The following is a 22,051-nucleotide window of genomic DNA, read 5'->3' as shown; positions in this document are numbered from 1 at the left end:
TTATAAAAATCTTAATTTTAAAAATATGAAAAAATTTATCTATCGAAAATTTTTACATATTCAAAATTTTTGGTCTATGGAAAAAATAAAAAGTCATTTATCTTTCAAATTAGTCCACATACAAAAATGAAAGTTGGAGCTCAAATTCATTAATTTTAAAAAGTAAAAATAAGTTGAACAACATATATACACAATTTTTAAAAAAAAAACTAAATCAACATATATTTAAATAAATAAATAAAATATTTTTTTCAAAATAACAAAAAAGTACAAATTAAAAAATTTACATACGAAAATTCAAAAATTTCATATTCCAACTATTATTATTATTTTCTATTAATCATATTGCTAGTAATAGTAAAATAAAAAAATAAGTTGGTGGATACATCTATATATATACACACACATATATTTTCAAAACAAAACCATCACACATTTAAATAAATAAATAATTTTTTAAAATCAAAAAAGTTCAAAATAAATTAATTAAAATTTTACAAATAAAGAATATTTTTTTAAAAAAAATTTGTTGACTTACTCACCATTTAAAGTTATCTATTTTCAAATTATTGAATTTGAGTTTCAACTCTCATTTTTACACGTAGTCTTCTCGTTTTACTAAAAATATGTATCTAAATTCAATTAAATAATAATAATAATAATGAAAAAATAAAAATAATAATAAACAAATAAGAAGAGGAGTGCCATGTGATGCTGCAATTTTTTGAAGTGTTCGCTGTTATTAGTGACAGACGCTGCAAAATAAATTCCAATAAATAGATTCCGATAGTGATGGACACTGCAAAATATGTTGCAGCGTCCAAACTACCATATGTGATGGCATTTTCCATTAATTTTGCGGAATCCCATTATCTATTTTATTTTTAATTAATTTTTTTTACAAAATTAAATTTAAAAAATTCCAAGTTTTAGTATGTAAATATTTTCTAATTATTTTTACAAAAATATATAGATTATCGGGATGTAAAAAATTTGATATACCAAAATTTTATTAAGTTTAGGATAATAAAATACAAAATATCTTAATAATTAAGATTTTTTTGTTAGTTTTTATTATATTTTGTATATATCACGAGTGATATTTAACATGATGTCTACAGTATAAAGATTTCATTTGATTCTATTTATATTATGTAGATAAACACTAAATATTAAATTAATTTATGTCTATTTTATTTTTATTTTGAATAATTTTAATATACAAATATATTAATTATAAATTTTATAAAAATTTTGTTAGTAGCTATGTCTCTTTTATAAGATATTATGATTAATTAAAAAAGAATTTATTTTTAACAAAAACTTAAGAAAATATGTAATAAAAAAATTAAAAATAAAAACGAGAAATGTGAATTAAATATAAATTAAGATGAAATAAAAGTAATAGTTAGTTTTTATCATATTTTGTGTATCTTTCTATATTTAATGGGATTAAAAAAATTAACTATAAGAATTGTGACTACAAATGAATATACCAAAAATAAATACAAGCAATTAAAGGGTATCATTGTCAATTCACTTGAACGAATAAATACATGTTCACAGTGACATGTTGAAAAAAAATTCATAAAATATGGGTAAGAAATAAGTTCATTTTATTTCTCTTTTATTGGAATGTACTAAATTTAATCAAGCAAAAGCATATTTTTTTTATAAATATGTACCTAGTATGGATATCAAGATGTATATCCTAATTAATATACTAATAATAAGATTTTTTTCTAAATTTTAAATTCAAAATATCAGGAGATGGAATGAAGAGTTTTAAAATTTATCATTTTCAATAAATTAATATCAAGTTCACACATAACTTTTTATACTTTAGCAAGAACAAAATATTTGAAATTTTCGATTCGAAGAATGGATAGTAGAGCGCGGAGAGTCCAAAATGATTTTTTTATAACATAAGAGCACGCAATCGCAATCTTTTGGTGCGCTTTAAGTAAATCCAAGATTAATGCAATAACATGCAAACTACGCTAACTAGGTAAACAACATTGGACAAGCCCTATGTGACAACCTCTCCGAAAAAATATTGTAGATATAATTAAACTCAGATCATCGGTTAAGAGCTCATCCTCCTGACCAAAACTTATACATCCCCTTGGAGGCATCCAAATTATTCGATCTACTTATACATTAATATACTAAGATATTATTTAGCTCACGGAATGAAATTAACATATATTGTGTGATAAATTAAAAACTAGGGATAACATAGTATTTTGTCATCTCAAATTATTATAAACACATGAATTAAATATGAGATGATGTAAAACTATTGAATCTCATTATTCGTCACCATGCTTAAAAAAATTTTGTGGTGATAATGTAGCAAAGAAAAACAAGTGAGCCTAAAATGTTATTTTGCATAGGAGCAAGTCTATTGTGAGACGGTCTCACGAATATTTATCTGTGAGACGGGTCAACCCTACTGATATTCACAATAAAAAATAATACTCCTAGCATAAAAAGTAATATTTTTTCATGGATGACCCAAATAAGATATACTCTTAGCATAAAAAGTAATATTTATTCATGGATGACCCAAATAAGAGATCAGTCTCACAATATTGAGGGCCGTTGAAGTTGCCAACTTTTATCATTGCCCATCGGATGATCCAACGGTGGGGAGGATGCAAAGGGCAAACATTGATTTATTCAAAAGACAACAATGAAAATGACAAACTATAAAAAGTCATTTATTACTTTTCTTGCCAACGAAATTGAACGTGTGAACCTAATCACACATGGAATCTTCTTTGCTGTTGGAAATTTGACTACTGATATTTCTAATTTATTTGCTTTAGAGTTCAAAAATTATCGTGATACCATTGAAATCTTGCGTCTATTTTTAATTCTTTGTTGATAGATCAATTTAGACAAAAATTTAAAAATCCATGATTGGATTTTGGTTGCATCAAAATGATTTAACAATCTATTTAAAAAAACAAAAAATGATTTAATAATCATAATTCAATTTAAGACAACCCCTTGGATATGCAATTAATAACACAACACGCTTCTTTATTGTTTGCGGAGGCGAAAGCGCATTCTATTAAACTTTCATTTTCAAATAGATCACCCCAATGTATTGGTTGGCGAATAATTAGAGTAAAAACTTCACATTATACAAGGCAAAATATTACAATTCTCTACTCATGTCACAAACACAGATATACACTTGAACCCAAGTCTCTTGAGATTATTGAAACGAGTCACCAAATTTTTCGAGTAGTAAACATGTCTCAGGCAGCTTTAACGTGTAAGGGCTTCTTATAGTATTGCAGTAAAAGAGATGAACAAACCACACTTACTGATGAAGCGGCCATGCAAGCACCAGCAAGCCATGGGGGCAGACGAATTCCAGTGAACGGGTATAAAATTCCAGCAGCAATAGGCATTCCAAGGATGTTGTATCCAAGTGCCCATACATAATTGATTTGGATCCGGGACATTGTCTTTCGCGAGAGATCAATGGCGGTAACAACGTCCTCTAAGTTGCTCTTCATTAGCACGACATCAGCAGCTTCTATTGCTATATCAGTACCTGCTCCGATTGCCATGCCAACATCAGCTGCGGCTAAGGCAGGTGAGTCATTTATCCCATCTCCTACCATTGCCACAGTAACACCTCTCAACTGTATCATATTAGGCTAGATAAATTACCAGGAACGTAATGGCTAATGGCAGACATCAAAGCAGAAGATATATATATAAATAACATATCCTGGCATGTGTCTATATCTAGATATCTTCAGTTTGCCGCTTTTGCTATTCCTATTTCACCACATAAGCTAATGATACAGCAGTACACAACCTTAAGTTCTACATATGGTTTGCGTGAAGAAAATAAAGGAAGAAAGCATAATTGCTTGCATCAATCAGCTTTGTTGCCAGGATAATTTGTACATTTATGGGGTGCAAGAAGAATAGGTTCAATCAATTCAATCATATTAGCATGATTATTTAAGCACATTTGTTAAGTCAAATTGGGCAACTGTCAGGAAAATGTAACTCACTGAGTGATATGAGGATAGAAGTTGAGCAATGGAAGCTGCATAAATTAATGTTACCTGCAACTCCTTTATTTTATCAGCTTTCCCAAGTGGATCTGTCTCAGCAAACACGTTTTGAATGCCCACCTCACGGGCTATTGCACTTGCTGTTGCCCAGTTATCGCCTGTAACCATGACACTTGAGATACTCATTGAGTGAAGATAAGCTATGACAACAGCTGCCTCTGGCTTTACTGGGTCAGTTACTGCATAAGCTCCCGCAGCTCTTCCATCAACGGCGACAAGCACACAAGTACGAGCCAGCTGCTCGTTCTCGGAAATGTATTTATCGACCTCAGAGGTAAGTGTTACATTGAAAAGGTGCATAAGCCTCTTGTTTCCAACCAATATTGTTCTCTCTCCATTTTTTACGCTCACTCCAGCACCAGGATGCACCTCAAAGCCTTTCGCTTCAATAATATGTTCATTCAGGTGCCCAAACTTCTGAGATAGTTTTTTAGCATGATCCACAACTGCTTTGGCCAATGGGTGCTCACTATTTGCCTGAAAGAGATTGGAATATACAAGTCAGAATTTGCTATATCTGACATATTTGAAAGCACGTAGTCAGCAGAGAGAAATTTTTAAATAATCCTCTAAACTTATATTCTTAACTATATCATGCATTCCAACCAAATGAACAGTTGTTGCTTGTACTGCAATAGTGCAATCAGTTTGAACTAATAATATATTTTGATCATGGAAAATTGCAATTATTGTATGTGCCCTAGCCCGTAGCTTAGTTTGAATACAATTTGAATGTCAAACTCCGAAATAACCACACAGACGTATAAAGGGAACGTAACTCACCTCTGCAGCAATCGTCACATCGCAAAAATCTTCCAATGAAATTTCAGAGAAGAGCACCGAACTAACTACTGCTGGTTTTCCAATTGTTAGTGTTCCAGTTTTGTCAAAAACAACAGTTTTCACCTGAAAGATAGAAGTTAAAATATATTGTAGCAGACTGATTCCAAGGTGATGAGTTCATTCAACAAAACAATATGGCAGTAAATGTGATTCCTGGCGAGATTCACACGCATAGTCATTGAATAATGTGTTTCTTTTCCATGCTTGCAAAAATTTGAAGCAGATAAAGTCGAAAATATTTCTCATATATGAAAAACATATATGGGGCAGTTACACAAAGTAGAGATGCTAATATGAAAAACATGAATCAATCAAGGATTTAACTTTTGGAGACAGCAAGTAGTAATCTTTTAAAAATTTAAGTGAACAGAAAGATAACTATTTCGCAGAACCAATGGCAGCAAATATTATCAAGAAAAGTCAATTGATCCATAAGACCAAGGGAATCAACAGTACACCTTGTTACGTCCACCCATTTAGGTAAAGTGAAAAGACAATGTTTTATATTCCTTATTTTTAATTAAGAAATACCCAATAGGTGTTGTGGAACTGTTCAACATGATTATATATAGATCATGAAAGATAGCGATTCTCGAGTGTGATGAATATGTGAAATAGGCTGGTCCAAAAATTAGTTGACATTTTACCTTGTGTGCATTTTCAAGGGCATTACCACCTTTAATTAGCACACCCTGCGAAGCACCTTTTCCAGTTGCAACCATAACAGCAGTAGGAGTTGCTAATCCTAGGGCACAAGGGCATGCAACCACCAACACAGAAATACCAAATTGCAGAGCAAATTCAAAAGCATCCATAGCAGTGGGTATCCAAATTCTAGGATAAATCCCACTTTCTCCAGGGATAAACCATCCCATCCACGTCACAAAAGCTGCTAGAACAACCTAGTGTGGAGAAATAATATCAAGGTTATTTGATATCATATGGGATCATGTTTGAATTTTGGAACTTTCAGGCAGCGCTACTACCCTGAATAAGCATCTATGAGTTCATATGATATGTTAACCAGTAACCAAGACCAAAACTACGTTGCCACACATTTGTAATCAACAATATTCTTTTATTTCAGGGGAAAAAGTCAAAATTTTGCTTTCTATCTACCACAGTAATTAAAAGATCATGTTGAAACAAAATGTGAAACCAGCTCTTAGCATTGATTAACTGTAGTGAAATAGGTAACAATGGCACAATCAAGTCTTCATCTAATAGAACTCCACCATGGTAGAATGACAATACCACTTAAATGTAAAATCACTTTCAGCTCCACATAAGGGTACGAGTTTGTTCTTCATATGCTTATGAAGACAGGTATAATAAAATATGCTATGCCAATAGAGCGTTGGTATGAAAGTAAACTTTTAAATTGTACTTAATTTCTATTGGAGAATATTTTTGTTAAAAATAAATTTATTTTGTGTTATGGGCTGTTAGCTTTAGGCTTGATATTTGTAAGCCCATGAATTTTCTGTTTGTACAGTATATCTCTTCCATGGAGAGGACAACCCTATTCTAAATATCCTCTCATTTCTTCATCTCACACATAATAAAAACAAAAAACTGGTATTGTGTGAAACTAGACAGTCGTGTAAATGAGAAGAAAACTCCAGGAGTCAAAAGGTTGCTACTACCATAAAGTATAAAAAGCTATCAATCAAAACTCCACATTGTTCATTCAATAAAAGATTTACAAGTTTGCTTGGCAAACACATCTAATAGAAAAACTTAAAAGAACAACGAACGAAACTTACAGTAGGAACAAAAAACTTTGAAATTTGGTCAGCCAACTTCTGAACAGGTGCTTTGGCAAGCTGAGCAGCTTCAACCAGTTGGACTATTTGTGAAAGCGCTGTGTCTGAACCGATATGAGTTGCCTGGATAATTACACACCCATTTTCATTCACTGTCCCACCAATCACCTGTTAATGAACTATTGCGCGTTAAAATACAGAGGTTAAATTTCTATCAATTGAGGAGAAGCAGGTAGCCGTCACAACAATCACAACTTAGATAAAGTGTAAAGAAACACAGAGTTAAGCATGAACTGTTTTGTCGAACCTTATCACCTGGCTTTTTAGCAACTGGCACAGCTTCTCCTGTAACCATGCTTTCATTTACGTGACTCTGACCGTCAATAACAAGACCATCAACAGGAACTTTCGCACCAGGAACAATTTTGAGCATGTCATTCTTTTGTATAAGTTGCGTGTTCATTTCAATTTCTGAAATAACAATTCCATCAGCATCCAAAGTTACAAGATAAGCCGTGTCAGGAGCTAGATCTGTTAGCTTAGCTAAAGCATCTGACATCTTTCCCTTTGCCATAACTTCCAAGTATTTCCCCAGAAGAATGAAAGATATCAACATGGAACTAGTCTCGAAAAAATCATTTCCCTCAAATGAAGCTGAAGTCAAGGCTTTTATCATAATGTATATTGAATAGAAGTAAGCAGCATTAGTACCCAAAGCAACCAGTACGTCCATATTTGCAGATTTACGTTTCAGAGCATGATATGATCCGGTATAGAACCTGGCAAAAATAGTAAAAGTTAAAACAAGCATGTATTGCAGTTTCTAGGACAATCCCGGACACTGACAGCCACAATAATGCAAAACTTGGTAAATAAGTTTTTAAGAGAACAATTAAACAAATACCTTTTGCCAATGATGAACTGTACTGGAGTGCAAAGTATCCATCTTAAAATCATTCCAATATCAAGCATATTAATGACCTTGTACTGTAGCCAATTTCCATATGGAGGAAGCATTGGGAGTACCATAGAGAAAACAAACACCGGAACGGAAAATAGACAACTCCATAAAAATTGATTTCTATATGTTAGGATTTCATGCTGTCTCTCCGTCTCGTTTCCCCTTGATGGGGTATACAATGTTGCATGGTAAGTCTTAAGTCCATGGCCAGCTTCTTCAATGCACTGTACTAGAGATCTTGGACCGACGATGTTTGGTTCATAAGTTATAGTTGCTTTATGCTCTTCCATATCTATCTCAACATTATTTACGCCTACCAAAGACTCCAGTGAGCTTTGAATGATATTAAAATCATCTGAAGTTGTGGTTCCTTCTAGTTTCAAATACAATTTATTCGAGTCACTACCAGAGCTTATGAGATTGCATACAAAGCCGGCATCCTCTACTGCTTCAATGATTCGATCAGTGTTTGTTACATTTGGATCAAAATGGATTTTTGCTTCTCCAATAGCTAAACCAACCACTGCTTTTTTTACTCCATCCAACATCAGCAAAGCACGTTCTGTAGACTCTGAACAGCTCGTGCATGCCTTTCCCTTAATTCCCAGCCGGCAGATGGCGATTTCTTGATATGGAAACTCCTCAACTTCAAAACCTGTGTCTTCCACTGCTTCTTTAATCTCTTTTGCCTGAAAGATAATATCTTTAAAGCAAATAGATATTGGTTGTTCCAATTGAGCATCGTATTTGATAATTTTTCATTAACTAAAAAGCTTCACAGTTTGTCATTAAAAATCATGAGAATAGGAAAATATAAAGCAGCTTCGATGTATCATCATAATGCAAAGTATAATGATGCTAAACTCCAAAATGCTCCAGATGCCCCCAGCCCAAGATACCATGGACAACAGATTGATCTAATTTTTGGTTAGAAAAAGGGCTCTAAGATGAATATTTATGGATGTGCATACCGGCAGTTGATTGCTAATCATAAATCAAACCAAAAAATGTCACACGTTTAACTATTAAGGATAAGGAATTTTAATTTGACTCACACTGACGGTATCTGGCAAGTACTTTACCACAGCTTGACCTTGAAGCACAGACACTGCCACATTTTCCACACCAGCCAGCCTTTCAACTGCTGTTTCTATTGACGCAACACAAGAGGAGCATGTTACACCCCTTACTCTGAAGACAACAGTCCTAAGTCTTTTATCAATGTTCTTGTTAGGGGATACAATGGTGATAGCCAAATCATTGGGATGCTGTAGTAGTGGTGACTTCAAGTCATACCCATCTTTTTCCATATTTTTGCCCCTAGAAATTTTGTATCAACAACCTACATTACGTCAGAAGAGAAGATATTTTACAATATATGGTCAAAGTCATGAGATAATAAGCTATTCATGAAAAAAAATATCGACCAGTACCCCTAATTTCAGGTCTAAATTATCCAACTGAATACCAAAAAATTAATATAGCAAAACAGCTGCACACACCAACCATTTCAGCTTCACAAAACATCCACGCATATTGCTTTACACACAAGCAATAGTCACCACTCAGCTCATGCAAGAAACTAGAAGGCCTACCCTTTAAATTTTTTCAACAACCCATCAGTTTCATTTGTATGACCCAAAAATAAGTATGAATTTACAGACATAACAGACAACCGCACACATATTCTTGCGCACAAAAAGGACCCAATCCAATATAGTCAACAACTAGCTATGGCCTATCCTTGCTTCTAAATAAAAGAAATAGTGTGCTAATAGTTTAACCAGATGAATATGCTGACCTATAGAAACGAAAAAGATCACCAGAATAAATTTTTAAAAGTAATACAATAGGGAATGGGTCACATAGAATATCTGCGCGCCTGATAACAAATGAGTTATCTGTACCTCAAGAATAATGGACAGAAAGAGGAGCTTGCACGTGATTATTTATTTCCCCTTCATTCGTCCAGTAAAAAGGTAATCAAAACTTTCCCCCCACAACAAATTGAGGCAATCGATTCGAACGACAAAGAGAAACTGAAAAATTATACAAAACAAAATCAAAGATTAGGGTTTTCGGGAAACGGTTAAGTCGAGAGTGAAAAAGTGGGGATTCTGGTTCGCTCTGGAGGTATTGAAGTTTAAAGCGGAGCCCTTTTATAGGACTGCGTCGGCGAGGCCGGCTCTTGGTTGTGTTGTGGGTCCATTGTAATGGACCACTCGCTTTAAGAAAAACTCGATATACAAAACCAAATCCATTAATTAATTAATTATTAATATAAATTGATCTAATTTATTTATTTAAGTAATAATGAGGAATGGCGGGAAGGATAGTGAATCAGGGTGCTAAACGAATCAATTTGATTTGAATATGATGAAAAACTCGATGTTCGAATTCAGTATGAAATAGATATATTTGAGTTGAAGCTCGATTCAAAGCTCGAAAATTTAAAAATTTTTGTTTAAGTTCAATTCGAATCAGGGCTCATGTTCGAGTTCGGTTCGAAAAGTTCGAATATTTTCACGAGCTATTCGAACTATTTCTAGAAAACAAATACTCGAAAAGCTCAAAATCTTTTTATTTAATTTATATTTATTAAACACTAATAAAATATCAAGACTTGTGAATTATCGAACTCTATAATTTAGGCTTGAAGAGTTCGAACATGTTGAGTTTCTCTCGAATACGAATCAAATATTTTTTAATTAGCTCGAAAAAACTCGCGAACCGTTTCGGTTTTTTTACATCTCTAGAAAGGGAAATTTTTTTATTTCAATGTTGGGATGAGGGTTTTTTTCACATGGGTTTCAATTTGAATGGATTATATCACCACATCTAAGTGGTGATAGCTGGTGGAACGACTTTAAAATAACCTAGAGTAGACGTTAGATTATGGGGAAGTTGTCGGAAAAGTAGAAATAAATCGTGCTAAGTGGGAAAGAGAAGTTGAGGTAATTGATTGATTTTCATGAGACAATGGAACACATTCTATGGAGATAATAATTCTCGATTTGGTATTCAATATTTTAGATAATTAAGTGTTTTTTTTAGTATCCTGAAATAGTCCCTTTTGTTTTAGATATCTCATCCAATTTGGTGTGAATTCCCTTTTTACCCTTCATTTATTTTTTATTTACTTTTTTAAAAAATTTTTATAATCTCATCAAGTTTTCGTAAAATAAATTAAACCTTGGACATTTTGACCAGAATGTCATCGGGTAGTGTCTGTCGGAGTTTATAGTCTGCTCCTCACAACCTAACCATACAATCACACCAATGGTTTATGTAACAGATTTCTTTTCGAAAACACCTAACACAGTCTTGTTTCATTTTTTAACTCAAGGCACAGAGTAATAGATTTATTGAAATAAGCATAACATGAGATGACAAAATCTTGGTGATTTTATTCAAACATATATATTATTACATTGGTAACCTTTTGTAGAAGATGAGATAATTTGTTTAGCTATTAATTATAGCTGAAAATACAATACACAAACTGAAAGAGAATATTATAATATTTATTTGAAAGAAAATTGAAGAGAATGATCGATGTTTTAAAATTTCTTCTATCTTGATATATATAGAGGCCATTTGTGTATTTAAATCTGGAATTCCGACTTGATTGATAACTTTACATTATTGATTGCCAATTGTTGCGAGTTATTGCTGACAGCTACTTGTGAAGTGGCCTTTTTTACTTTTGTCTGCCACTCTTGGTAGTGGCTGAATGGTTATATCTTTCACTGAAAGAGTGGTTGAATCATGCCTTTTTTAAATTTGTCAGGAAGTATGTTACTTTTTAGTGGTCTCCGAGGAAAATATGTCTTGTGTGGTTCTTCACCACTTGGACTTGTCTCTCAATATACTTTCGGTCAGATCTTGATCAAAAACATTTTCCGAATTCTATCTCTTTCTGGTTTGGGCATTCTGAACAGATCCCTTCTAACTATCTTTCAATGTTAGCCATGTTACAGAATTTCCGGTGAGTCTCTTTTCTCCTCGGCAGCTTACTATTCAGCAGAAATTTTTTTTTCTTTTCAAATATTTCTTGTGCAAATCAAGTAATTTTTCATGTCATTGTATTTAACATCAAATATCCACTAACTTAATTTTGATAAAATTTAAAAAGAACTTGACTTTGTCTATTTCTGTGAGAAACCCATAATCCTCATGCTCTTCTGGTGAAGATTTCATCTTCAGTAAGACAAGCAATAAGAATTGTCTCATTTACTGGATGATCCTTGATGAATTTCTGGACATTCATATCTGGCCTATGGAGCTTGATGAAATGGTTCTGGTGCTGCTCTAAAGAAGTATAACTCCAGAATAGTTGACATTCGCCCATGTTTCATGAACAACTTCCTAGATCTATTTTGGTAGTGCGCATATTTCTGGGAAACTGAGTGCTGCGGTAAAGACCGAGGCAAGAACTCGAAATTCATATAATGATTTGAACTACTTAGGATGGGCATTAGGTTTCATTTACATCATTGGATATTTTCATGCTATATCAACCCGACCTGTAGCCATGTTAATTTTCGCTTTAGTTTTTAATTTCTCCAAGTTCTACTGATATATCTAGAATGAAGAAACTATAAACTCATTAATACCAATATTAGATTTTCCCTTGTATGTTTGAGGTCTAAAATTAATATCTCCATCTTCAATTCCCGAAGAAGGGTGGAATTGATGGCTCGAGATAAGGATCTAGAGCCTCAATTTTTTTCTTGAGCCGACTCATCTCAAAATGATCTCGACTTAGCACTTGTGCTATGGATACTTGAATCGCCTGCTCCATATATACATCCATGTAATAAAAAAACTCTCCCTTTGAGAAGCCAATAGTTTCTCAATAGCTTGGATGATAAGCTTTTTTAATACAGACCAAACTGATATAAACATGTAAACAAAATGTAATTCGATCAAAGACAATGTTCAACTTTTTGTACCTCACATACAACTTCTGCATTTAGGGTAATCTTGTTGAACTCGTTTTAAAGCATTTCTAGGTATTCCCTTAAATGCCTTTGCATATTCATGATGGCATCAACATCCACTTCGTCTATCTCTTGTTAAAATCTGTAAGAATATTTTCAGGAGATTTGATAATAACAATATCAAAAATATAATTTTGACATAAAGCTTGCCATATTAATAATCTAGCCTTATCGAAATTAAATTGAATTCAAATTTTCAAGAAATATTTAACCCGTTTATTATCAACTTTTAAGGTAAATTTCTTAGTGTCATGCCCCGAGCCCGAGACTTATAGACATCGACATCATTCAACAATCTAAAAAAAAACAACCTCGTAATTTAAAAAAATCTAGCCAACCAGTTTAAATCATAATCAACCTTGTCTTTACAAATGATAAGATATAACTAAATGCGGAAGCATCTTAAAACTTGAATTAAAAATTTAAAAGATCGGAAATAAATAATCTTCAAGGGTTCTCTATCACTAACCCCAAAATTGATATTTTTCTTCATCTTCTACTTGTTCTTCGGACTTATCTTGAGATGAGAGAGTAAGGAGTGAGTGTTTGAGAAAATACTCAGCAAGTAGGGTCGCTCGAGCATATCCATGGTTTTTCGAAAAATATCATAACATGTCATAACATATTTTTTTATAATCATAATGTACAACGTATAACATAAGCGCTGAAATTCATCTACTTTTCAAAGTTTACTGATATCAGTCCTTAATTTTTAAACCTCTAAGGAGACGATGTCTTAATGATGGTTGTATCCCACCGTATCAGGGCCATAAACTTATTGTATTTTGTAATTATCACTCATATCCAGTTGAATCATAACAATGCTAAAACGTAGAATAGTTTTAATTGTAACACAAAACGAATGAAGCTTGCTCACATGAAACTTTCAAAAACATAATCGAAACAAACATTTTAAAACAAACCCACTTATTTTAATATTGAATAAAAAATGGGAAGAAAGATTGATTGGCTCGAAAATCTTGAAGAATTGCTGCTTGTATTCGGAAAGCGTCTGGAAAGAACTTTGATAACTCGACAGAACCTTGGCTCGGAAATTTGACAAAACTTGTAGAGAAATTCTTGAACTTTGAAGTGATGGAGAGGTGTGATTTTTGTGAAGGGGGGTTGGCGGTATTTATATGTGGTGTGGTGCAAATTTTACCATAATTAGGTTGATATTCTTCCATAAATTTGATATTGCAAGGATATTTCTTCCATAAATACTATCTTGCCATATTTTCGAAAACTTGGTGATAAAGCTTGAGATTTTTGAATTTGCTTGTTTAGCGGCTGGATGTAGACTATTTTTCTTGTCTAGATTCATATTGTAATAAGGCCGAATTTTGAATTTTCTTGCTTCCTTGTTGGACAAGAGTTGCCCTACATCTATTATTTTTTTTCTGAAATTGATTTATACAGTAGGCCCATGCTTCAAATTCTTTCATGTATTTGCACTTGATTTTCAAATTTAGTGCATTTATTAGGCTAGATAAATTCAAATGCATAATTATTTAAAATTTTGGAAATATATGCAAAAATGATTCTTACAATAATTTCGAAATGCATGCCCTAAAGAGTTAAAATGTTGTTGCTTTCTCATCCCTCCCTCCTTATCGAAAGTTTCATCCTCGAAACTCGAGTTGGATTGCTCTTCGAGAAAGTAATATTGCTTGCATATTTTCTCTTCAAGCTCCCATATATCCTCTTGTTCTGTGTGGTTAGACCATTGTACATTGACGTAAGGAAATGGTGCGTCGCCTTAGTACTTAAACCTTGGTGTCCACAATCCGAATAGGGACCTCTTCATACTTCAACTCTTCCCCACATTACCCTCATTCATGAGCGGTCCAACTTCCATAATTTTTGTTCACAAATAGTACCGGGGCTCCTCACGGAGACGTGCTTGGTTAGATTTACTTCTTTTCTAGCAGCTCTTGGAGTTTTTTCTTTAGCTCCTTGAGTTCAGCTGACGCCATTAGGTATGATGTCTTTGAAATTGGTGCAGCACCAGGAACTAGATTAATTTCAAACTTAACCCGAATCGACTCAAAACTTAACCAAATTTCTCCCAACTTTAACCGTGACTTAAACCTACATGACCAGCCTATAAATCACCCATTCCAAACCACTTATGACCCACAAAACAATCCCAAAGGCTGCTGGAAATATCCAGCATAGGCACATAAATTTTCCAGCTTGAGCGATGATACGATAAAAATCATATATCTCTCATTTCTTATCAGAAAATTACAAATTTGTTATTGAATCGAAGATAACGCAGAGTGCTACAAATCATATGTTGAACACATTTCCAGAAAACCAACCTATAAGTTGCAGAATTGAAAATAACCGAGGGTAATGGGTTTTGTGACACAGAAATTTCACAGCTTGTGCGGTTTTACGATAAAAATCATATCTCACTCGTTTCTTATCATAAAATTACGAATTTGCTATCAAATCAAAGATAACACGGAGTACTACAAGTCATATGTTGAACACAGTTCCAGAAAACCAACCAATAAATCTCAGAATTCGAAATAACAGAGGGTGACGGGTTTTGTGACAGAAATTTCACAGCTTGTGCAGTTTTACAATAAAAATCATATCTCCCTCGTTTCATACCAGAAAATTACGAATTCGCTATCGAATCGAAGATAACACAAAGTTCTACAAATTATCTGTTGAACACATTTCCAGAAAACCAACCAAACTCACGCCTACTGCCCGCGCAATCAGCCACACGTGAGTAAACCGAAAACAAGCAACGCCCGATTTAGCCACAACCATCACATAAACACCCTAGGATCGACCGGCCCTCACCAAGACTCGACTAAACCTCGACTCCAGCCTTAATTTCTCCCTTTACTCGACGTGTACAGCCCTTAGCAACATAAAAATTGGCAGCCCCCTCGCACAAACTCTAGAACACGTGAAAATGAAGCAAAAAGGTGCATTTTCGTATCAAATCCTTTCCTAAAACAAAACCTCAAGATATATAAATAATTTCTCATGCATCTATATATATTTCAGCATATAAATGGTGTGAATGATGAGAAAAAGAGATACAAAGCGTGGCTTGATGCGTAGATGCTCAAAGACTCGAAGAAATGCGCGTCGGGGAAGCACCGGAGGAGCGGGGAAGAGACTAGCTTGAAGGAAAAAGGGAGGAAATGGCTTGCTGGTGTTTTTTTCTTTGAAAGTACCGTGGGAGAGGCTGCTGAAAGTGGGGTTCGGCTGCTGATGGTTTGGGGGGGGTATTTAGGGTTAAGTAAATTAGGTTTAGGTTATGATAATGACACATTAATGGGCCCTTAATAAAATTTTGAAAGGATTAAAAGATTTTGAGCCCATTAAACAATAAAACAAACCCAACAAGCCCAATTATACTCTCAAACAATATTTCGTTTAGGTACGTTTTTTAAAATATTGCCCGAGCCCTCAAAAAGTCCCCCGACTCACTAAAATTTGTGTACAGATTAAAAATACGACCCGGCGAGTAAAAATACCCACCAAGGCCCATTTTTGAAAAACACCCTTAAAAACACTCCATATTAATTAATTAAAATTAATCATTCCATAAAATTTATTTTCTGAATATCCCCGGTCTCCGTTCCTCGATCGAGCGCGAAATGCAACTTAAAACTCTAATGCGCGAAACTTTAAATAATCAAGAAATTAAACATAGTAAATTGTCCTTCGAAGTTGCAGCATGCCACTTTTTCTTATTTGAGACTTTCAGAAACTGAGAATTGGGAAGTGGATCTTGTGAAGAATTTACTACGTTTGATCTTCTCTATCCCGTTGATTATGCGTGTCTACGATGATAAATTTATATGGGGAGCTGATAAGAAGGGACACTAAACAGTCAAAAACAAATATTAAATTTATAGCATAATTGCGATTTGGCCCTTATAGTCTTCGGTACCAGCTAGGCACTCATCTGGAAATTACGTCTCCCTGGAAAAGTCAGGAACTTTATTTGGAGATCTCTATCATCTTATTTACCTACCATTAAGCTCTACAATGCCTCAGAATTGCAATTTCTAAATGGTGTCCCCTTGGTAATCAAGCGAGCTAGAAGAGGACTTCCGTGCTTTAGTCTCATGCCTTTCAGGCTTCAGCGCGACAAGTTTGGAGTTTCACCTCAATTGGAAGTCATATTGGTCTTGTGGGTTCTTTACCTGATTGGTGGAACATTTTTGTTACCACCAAAGATCATATCGAGATTGAGACTGCGAATGTGGAGCATTTGGCAAAACCACAATGATGTTGTGTGGAATGGTAACTGTACCCATGATCTCTGAATCTTCTAATCCACAATAGATCTTCGCTCACTCCATCCACATTTTGTTTCTTCCATTTCTCCTAGTCAGCAGCAAAAATGTTTATGTTGGCACAAACCACCTGAGCCTTTACCTCAAATGCAATGTTGATGCAGCGCGCGGTGTTCCTCAATCATTGTCGTATGGGTTTTGGATGTCTTCTCCGCGACTCTCATGATTCATTATTAGCAATGATACATGGCTGCCTACATGGATTCCATGAACCAGCAGTAGCTGAAGCATTGAGAATCTGTGAAGCTCTTAGTTGGCTTAAGCTTGCACTTCCCAAATATCATTGTCGAGTCAAATGTGATGCATCTCCAACTCGGATTCCTCCCGTCTAAGATTAATTGTCCATGATTGCAAATGCTTTGCTTTGGATTTACATAATTGTAAATTTGTTTTTCCCAGAAGATCGACGAACCAGACCAGTGGCGGAGCCAGGATTTGAAATCTACCCGGGCTAAATTTTTTTAACAAAAAAAAAATAATCCATAACAATTAAAATCATAGTTATGATACATGTTCATCGTAGTCTCAAAAAATTTCTCATTAACAAGATCTTCAATATTTTCGTCATTGAACTAGCAAGATTCCAAAACCGACAAAACATTGACAATGTAATATTATATCTCCATAAACCTGCAAGAAAAATTAATGAAGATCAAATAAATGAATATCTCTTTCTTCTATAATGTTTACCTTTTCTTATAATAAAATGTAACAAAAGAAGCGTACTATACTTTTTAAACAACTATGATTGAGTTCCAAATAAATTCATTATCATTATTTTGCATAATGGGATATCATTCTGTGTGTGTTTTGTGGTTTTGAGTGTGTGTTTCTCCTTAGTGTGTTTTCGTGTGCTTCTTATATTTGTAAAAATAGTTCTCTCATTTACACAGTCCCAATAAACATACTCACATACACATTATCAAGATTTAAATTTCCTGCTCGCATCTGTAAAACATAATCAAACACATTTCAGAAGCCACTTTCAAATCTTTCACGTTGTAAATAGTAGCAAACACCACCTTCATTTTAGATTTGGACGTATTTTATTCCCAGGCTTCTTCAAAATGCAATCAATACACAAAAGGGAGAGCACAAATGCACAATCAATACATAATATACATTCACCAGTAGAATGACAAATTCAACTTGAATTTGAGCAGCTTTAGGAACCCATGAAGTTCTTAAACAATAAGTAAAAAAAGAAGAAGCTATTTTCAGAATTACTTCGTCAACGACACCGCAGCATTACCTCTTAATTCTCAGGTTTCGAATTCCCGATGCAGCCTTAATCACCAATTGAAGTCAACGGCACTGCAACCTGAAAATAATTATCAGTTTTCGAGTTCTTAACATTACCTCTTACTTCGAATTCCCGATGCAGCCTTAATTCTCAGGTTTCGAGTTCTTAACATTACCGCTTACTTCGTCAACGGCACCGCAACCTGAAAATAAACAACCGCACTCAACAATTGAATCCGTTCTCTTCAGTGGCAGAGCAAAAAAGCCGCAAGACCTAAGCTCTTCCAAAAATTTTAAGCCCATTTTCTTAATGGGGTGAGAATATGTTTATTATTTTTGTTAATTGGGCCACTGGGCTAAATTCCATTTGGACCAAATTTCATATATTAAAATAATTTGATTTTTTTGGGCCACCCGGGCTCTCCCTTCATGCATTAGTTAAGAAAGCATATTCTATGTCCGGTGAGTTAACCCTTCCTCTACTTTAATATATGATGATATGATGATGTTATTCTGCCAAACATGGTTTAGTATAATCATCATGTTTATTTAAAATAATAATAATAATAATAATAAAATAAAGATAGTGACACGGACTATCGTCAAAATTGGCTCCTCAATCCCTGTTTCTATCCATCCACATGAAAAGACAAAGTCTACCCTTATTTCAGCCCATGAGGGAAACACGTCACTGTCTACGAAATATGAACCAAAAAAGTAAGTCACGAGGGGCGTTTCAGTCATTTCACTGGACCTTAATGCCTCATACAGCGATTCCGCCCTCACGCGTTCTAGAGACACCCACAAGATTCCATTAATTTAATATTCGCCCCATATTTAATTCGGAATCATATTTAATACCCCGGTTACTCATTTCTTATTCCCCATTTCATCTTACCTCCTCGATTCCTTCGCCGCCTTCGTCTCTCTCGCCGGACCTTCCGATCTCGATCAGATCGACCACGACATGGCACAAAAGAGGGAGAAAGAAGAGACCGAACTCAAGGTTCCGGAGAGCTTGCCGATATGTACCCCACCGCAGCCGATCTCCACGCCTCCGTCGCATGTCCCGGCCTCCAGGATGTCGGAAAGCTCGGATCCGAAGATTTCGAGCGCTTGTGACTCGAGATCCAGCTCGGGATTGACGCCGGAGAGCCCCGATCCTGGGGAGAAACGGGTTTTAAAGAGACCGAGGGAGGTGAACAGGTGCTCCGGGTCGGGATGCAGGAAGCGGATTGGGTTGATGGGTTTCCGGTGCAGGTGCGGAGAAGTGTTCTGTTCTGAGCACAGATATTCAGATCGGCATGATTGCAGCTACGATTACAAAGCGGCCGGCCGCGAGGCGATTGCGAGGGAAAATCCCGTCATCAGAGCCGCCAAAATCCTCAAAGTTTGAATCAAATGATCCGAAATTCTAGGTTTTGGTTCGATTAATTTGGGCTTTCCGTTGTTGGAGCTGATGAATTAATTATTAGGAAGGAGAATTACTCTCGCGAATTCGATCAAGTATAGGATAGGGGTGTTCTTGTGATTTAGAATTAATTAATTGTTTTTCATTGCGGAAATTATTGTTTTTTGCGATATTTATTTTGCTTCTCTAAGGAATATTTACTCTAAATTGGATCTTTGATACAAGAAGACTGCTTGCTAATTGTTTTAAAATTATTTTCTATAATCTATCTTTAATAAGTTTGTTTTTATTTTTTGAGATAAATCTTCAAGCTCAAACATAAATTTATCATTATTTACTTAACTCAAAAAACTTTGTTTCAATTTTTTAAAATAATAAAAATGACAAAAATATTTTTATATATGTTGATTTTAATAATTGATTTTTATCGAGAAAAAAATAATATTTTTCAAATAAATTATTTCAAACTTACAAAATTATTATTACTCTGTTTGAGAAAGAGAATTTTCTCAAATAATATGGATCCGAATCCAGGTTTGAGATTAGGTATTTGCAAAGTTTATTCTAAAATTTTAAACTATTTGAAATAAGAAGATCTAACAAGGTTAAATATCAAGAATAAAGTGAAACTTATCAATTCTAAGGTGATCTTATGATTCAAAATAATATGTTTCTAGAAATAATACCGGATTTCTCTAAACTATTTGAATATCTTAGAGAAATTCAAAAGACATTACAAAATTGTAGAAATATGTTGTATTATGCAACACAAATATGGAGAAAATCCTTTAAAAATAAGAAAAAATTATTGGAACATTAAAAAATATTCAAACAAGAATTCAAACCCTATAACAACCAAATCTAGTAAAAATACTTCGGAAGGAAAGTTATCACAATTTTTTGGTGCTGAACCCTTATTATACCAAAGAGGGAAGATCAAAGTATTGCCAAAACCTTTTAATGACGAAATGATCTGTAACGCACCGAAAATTTAAAAGTTCGCGTAAACCACATGCATGCAAGTTATTAAATTCCTTTGTATTTTAATTAAATGTTTTAATTGCATGGATTAAATATGTTGTGCATGTTGTTATGTTTAAAATATACTGTTCTGAATGGTTGCATTAAAATGTATTTTTAAAGGATATTCGAGTTGCGATCGAGGAACGAAGACCGAGCGCTGAAAATGGGAAAAAAAATATTTTTATTAAATAATTATTTTTAATTATTTAAAATATGGTTGATGCTTTAACTTATTTTTTAAAATAAAGAGTTTTGAGATGATTTTATACGTCGAGACGTAAATTTTATCGGTGTTGGATTTTCAACAAAAATACGAATATGTTGACAACCCGACTAATAATTTCACAAATTTTTCTACTCAAAATATTTTAATTAAGCACTAATGGACTAAGTAGGTCTAATTAACCTAAACGAACAATTAGTGTTTGGTTAGGATTTTAATTACTATTTAAAACTAAAATTCTACCTTACACCATACAAGTCACGGCCCCCTTCTCCAACAAATCCTAAACACTCCAAAAGTCTCCCCAACCAGCAAGTACACGGCACACACAATATTTTGAACGGTGAAACTTCGGTTTTGTCAAGGAGATTTAGCCAAGGTCGTTTGTCGTCGTTCTTCGCAATCGTCAACGTTTGTTCGTGCGTAAAATACGCAAAATCACGTCATATTATTCTTTTTTATCATCTTTCACACCATAGTATTTATTTGATCATGTTTTGAATGAAAACAAGGCACACAACATATTATTTTCGCAACTATGCACATAAATGTTCTAAACTCTTGATTTTTCATCCAAAAACATGTTTATTATGTTGTTAAAGGGGCTGCCATGTATTAAGATGATAAGGGTCATGTTTTACACGAATTTAGAGTCCAAGGACACGCACGAAACATTACACAAGATGATAGAACACAAGCTGGAACCACCTTGCTGTCATGGTGTTTGTATGGCTCGGCTTTTAGGGAGTTGGGGCTAGGCTTGCTCTCGGATGGGGCCAGCGCTAGCTAGGATCCGTGAGGGGTCAAGGGAAGAGTCCTAGCGTGGGACAAGAGGCTGTGGAGGAGTCCTAGCCACCCGAGAACAAGCCAAGGAGTTGAGCAGGTTGCAGCAGCGTGCAGGGAGGAAGTTGCTCGGCCAGGGGACTTTGGGCTGGGCTAGGTTAGGTCCTTAGAGTCCTAGGAGGCATGAAGGACTGGTTCAAGAGCTGGCTCGTTGGTTAACTGACTAAGCAAGAAACATGGAGTCCTAGTCTAGGTGGGTTTCTCGGCCATGCTTGTGTTGAAGTGGGTGCTTCGGTTTTCAAGCTTGGGGCTGAGTCCAATGGTTCTAAGGGTCCAGGAGGGTTCCTAGAGGGGCA

General features: G+C 34.5%; 2 protein-coding genes across 7 annotated transcripts; one reads left to right on the top strand and one right to left on the bottom strand.

The window, feature by feature from the left end:
• Positions 1-3,050: 3,050 nt before the first annotated feature.
• Positions 3,051-15,874, bottom strand: LOC140973466 (copper-transporting ATPase HMA4-like). 6 transcript variants are annotated; one of them, XM_073436272.1, is made up of 10 exons: positions 14,228-15,704; positions 12,632-12,761; positions 8,732-8,996; positions 7,620-8,365; positions 7,023-7,494; positions 6,716-6,883; positions 5,597-5,851; positions 4,890-5,012; positions 4,098-4,583; positions 3,051-3,662 (listed from the first exon to the last, which is right to left on the bottom strand). In XM_073436272.1, the coding sequence occupies exons 2-10, from the start codon at positions 12,649-12,651 to the stop codon at positions 3,270-3,272; spliced, it is 2,928 nt and encodes a 975-aa protein (XP_073292373.1). In that variant the 5' UTR covers positions 12,652-12,761; positions 14,228-15,704; the 3' UTR covers positions 3,051-3,269. The 6 variants fall into 6 exon arrangements, with proteins under 6 accessions (XP_073292373.1, XP_073292376.1, XP_073292375.1 ...); XM_073436277.1 differs by having other exon boundaries at positions 3,328-3,571; positions 14,228-15,706; XM_073436275.1 differs by lacking the exons at positions 12,632-12,761; positions 14,228-15,704 and adding an exon at positions 15,746-15,874 and having other exon boundaries at positions 8,732-9,018.
• Positions 15,875-19,222: 3,348 nt separating this feature from the next.
• Positions 19,223-19,651, top strand: LOC140972454 (zinc finger A20 and AN1 domain-containing stress-associated protein 5-like). The gene has a single exon (XM_073434878.1). The coding sequence runs from the start codon at positions 19,223-19,225 to the stop codon at positions 19,649-19,651; it is 429 nt and encodes a 142-aa protein (XP_073290979.1).
• The last annotated feature ends 2,400 nt before the right edge of the window (positions 19,652-22,051 follow it).

Source organism: Primulina huaijiensis, chromosome 3 (assembly GCF_012295235.1).
Source record: "Primulina huaijiensis isolate GDHJ02 chromosome 3, ASM1229523v2, whole genome shotgun sequence".
NCBI lineage: Eukaryota > Viridiplantae > Streptophyta > Magnoliopsida > Lamiales > Gesneriaceae > Primulina > Primulina huaijiensis.
This window is presented reverse-complemented; position numbering and strand designations above follow the sequence as displayed.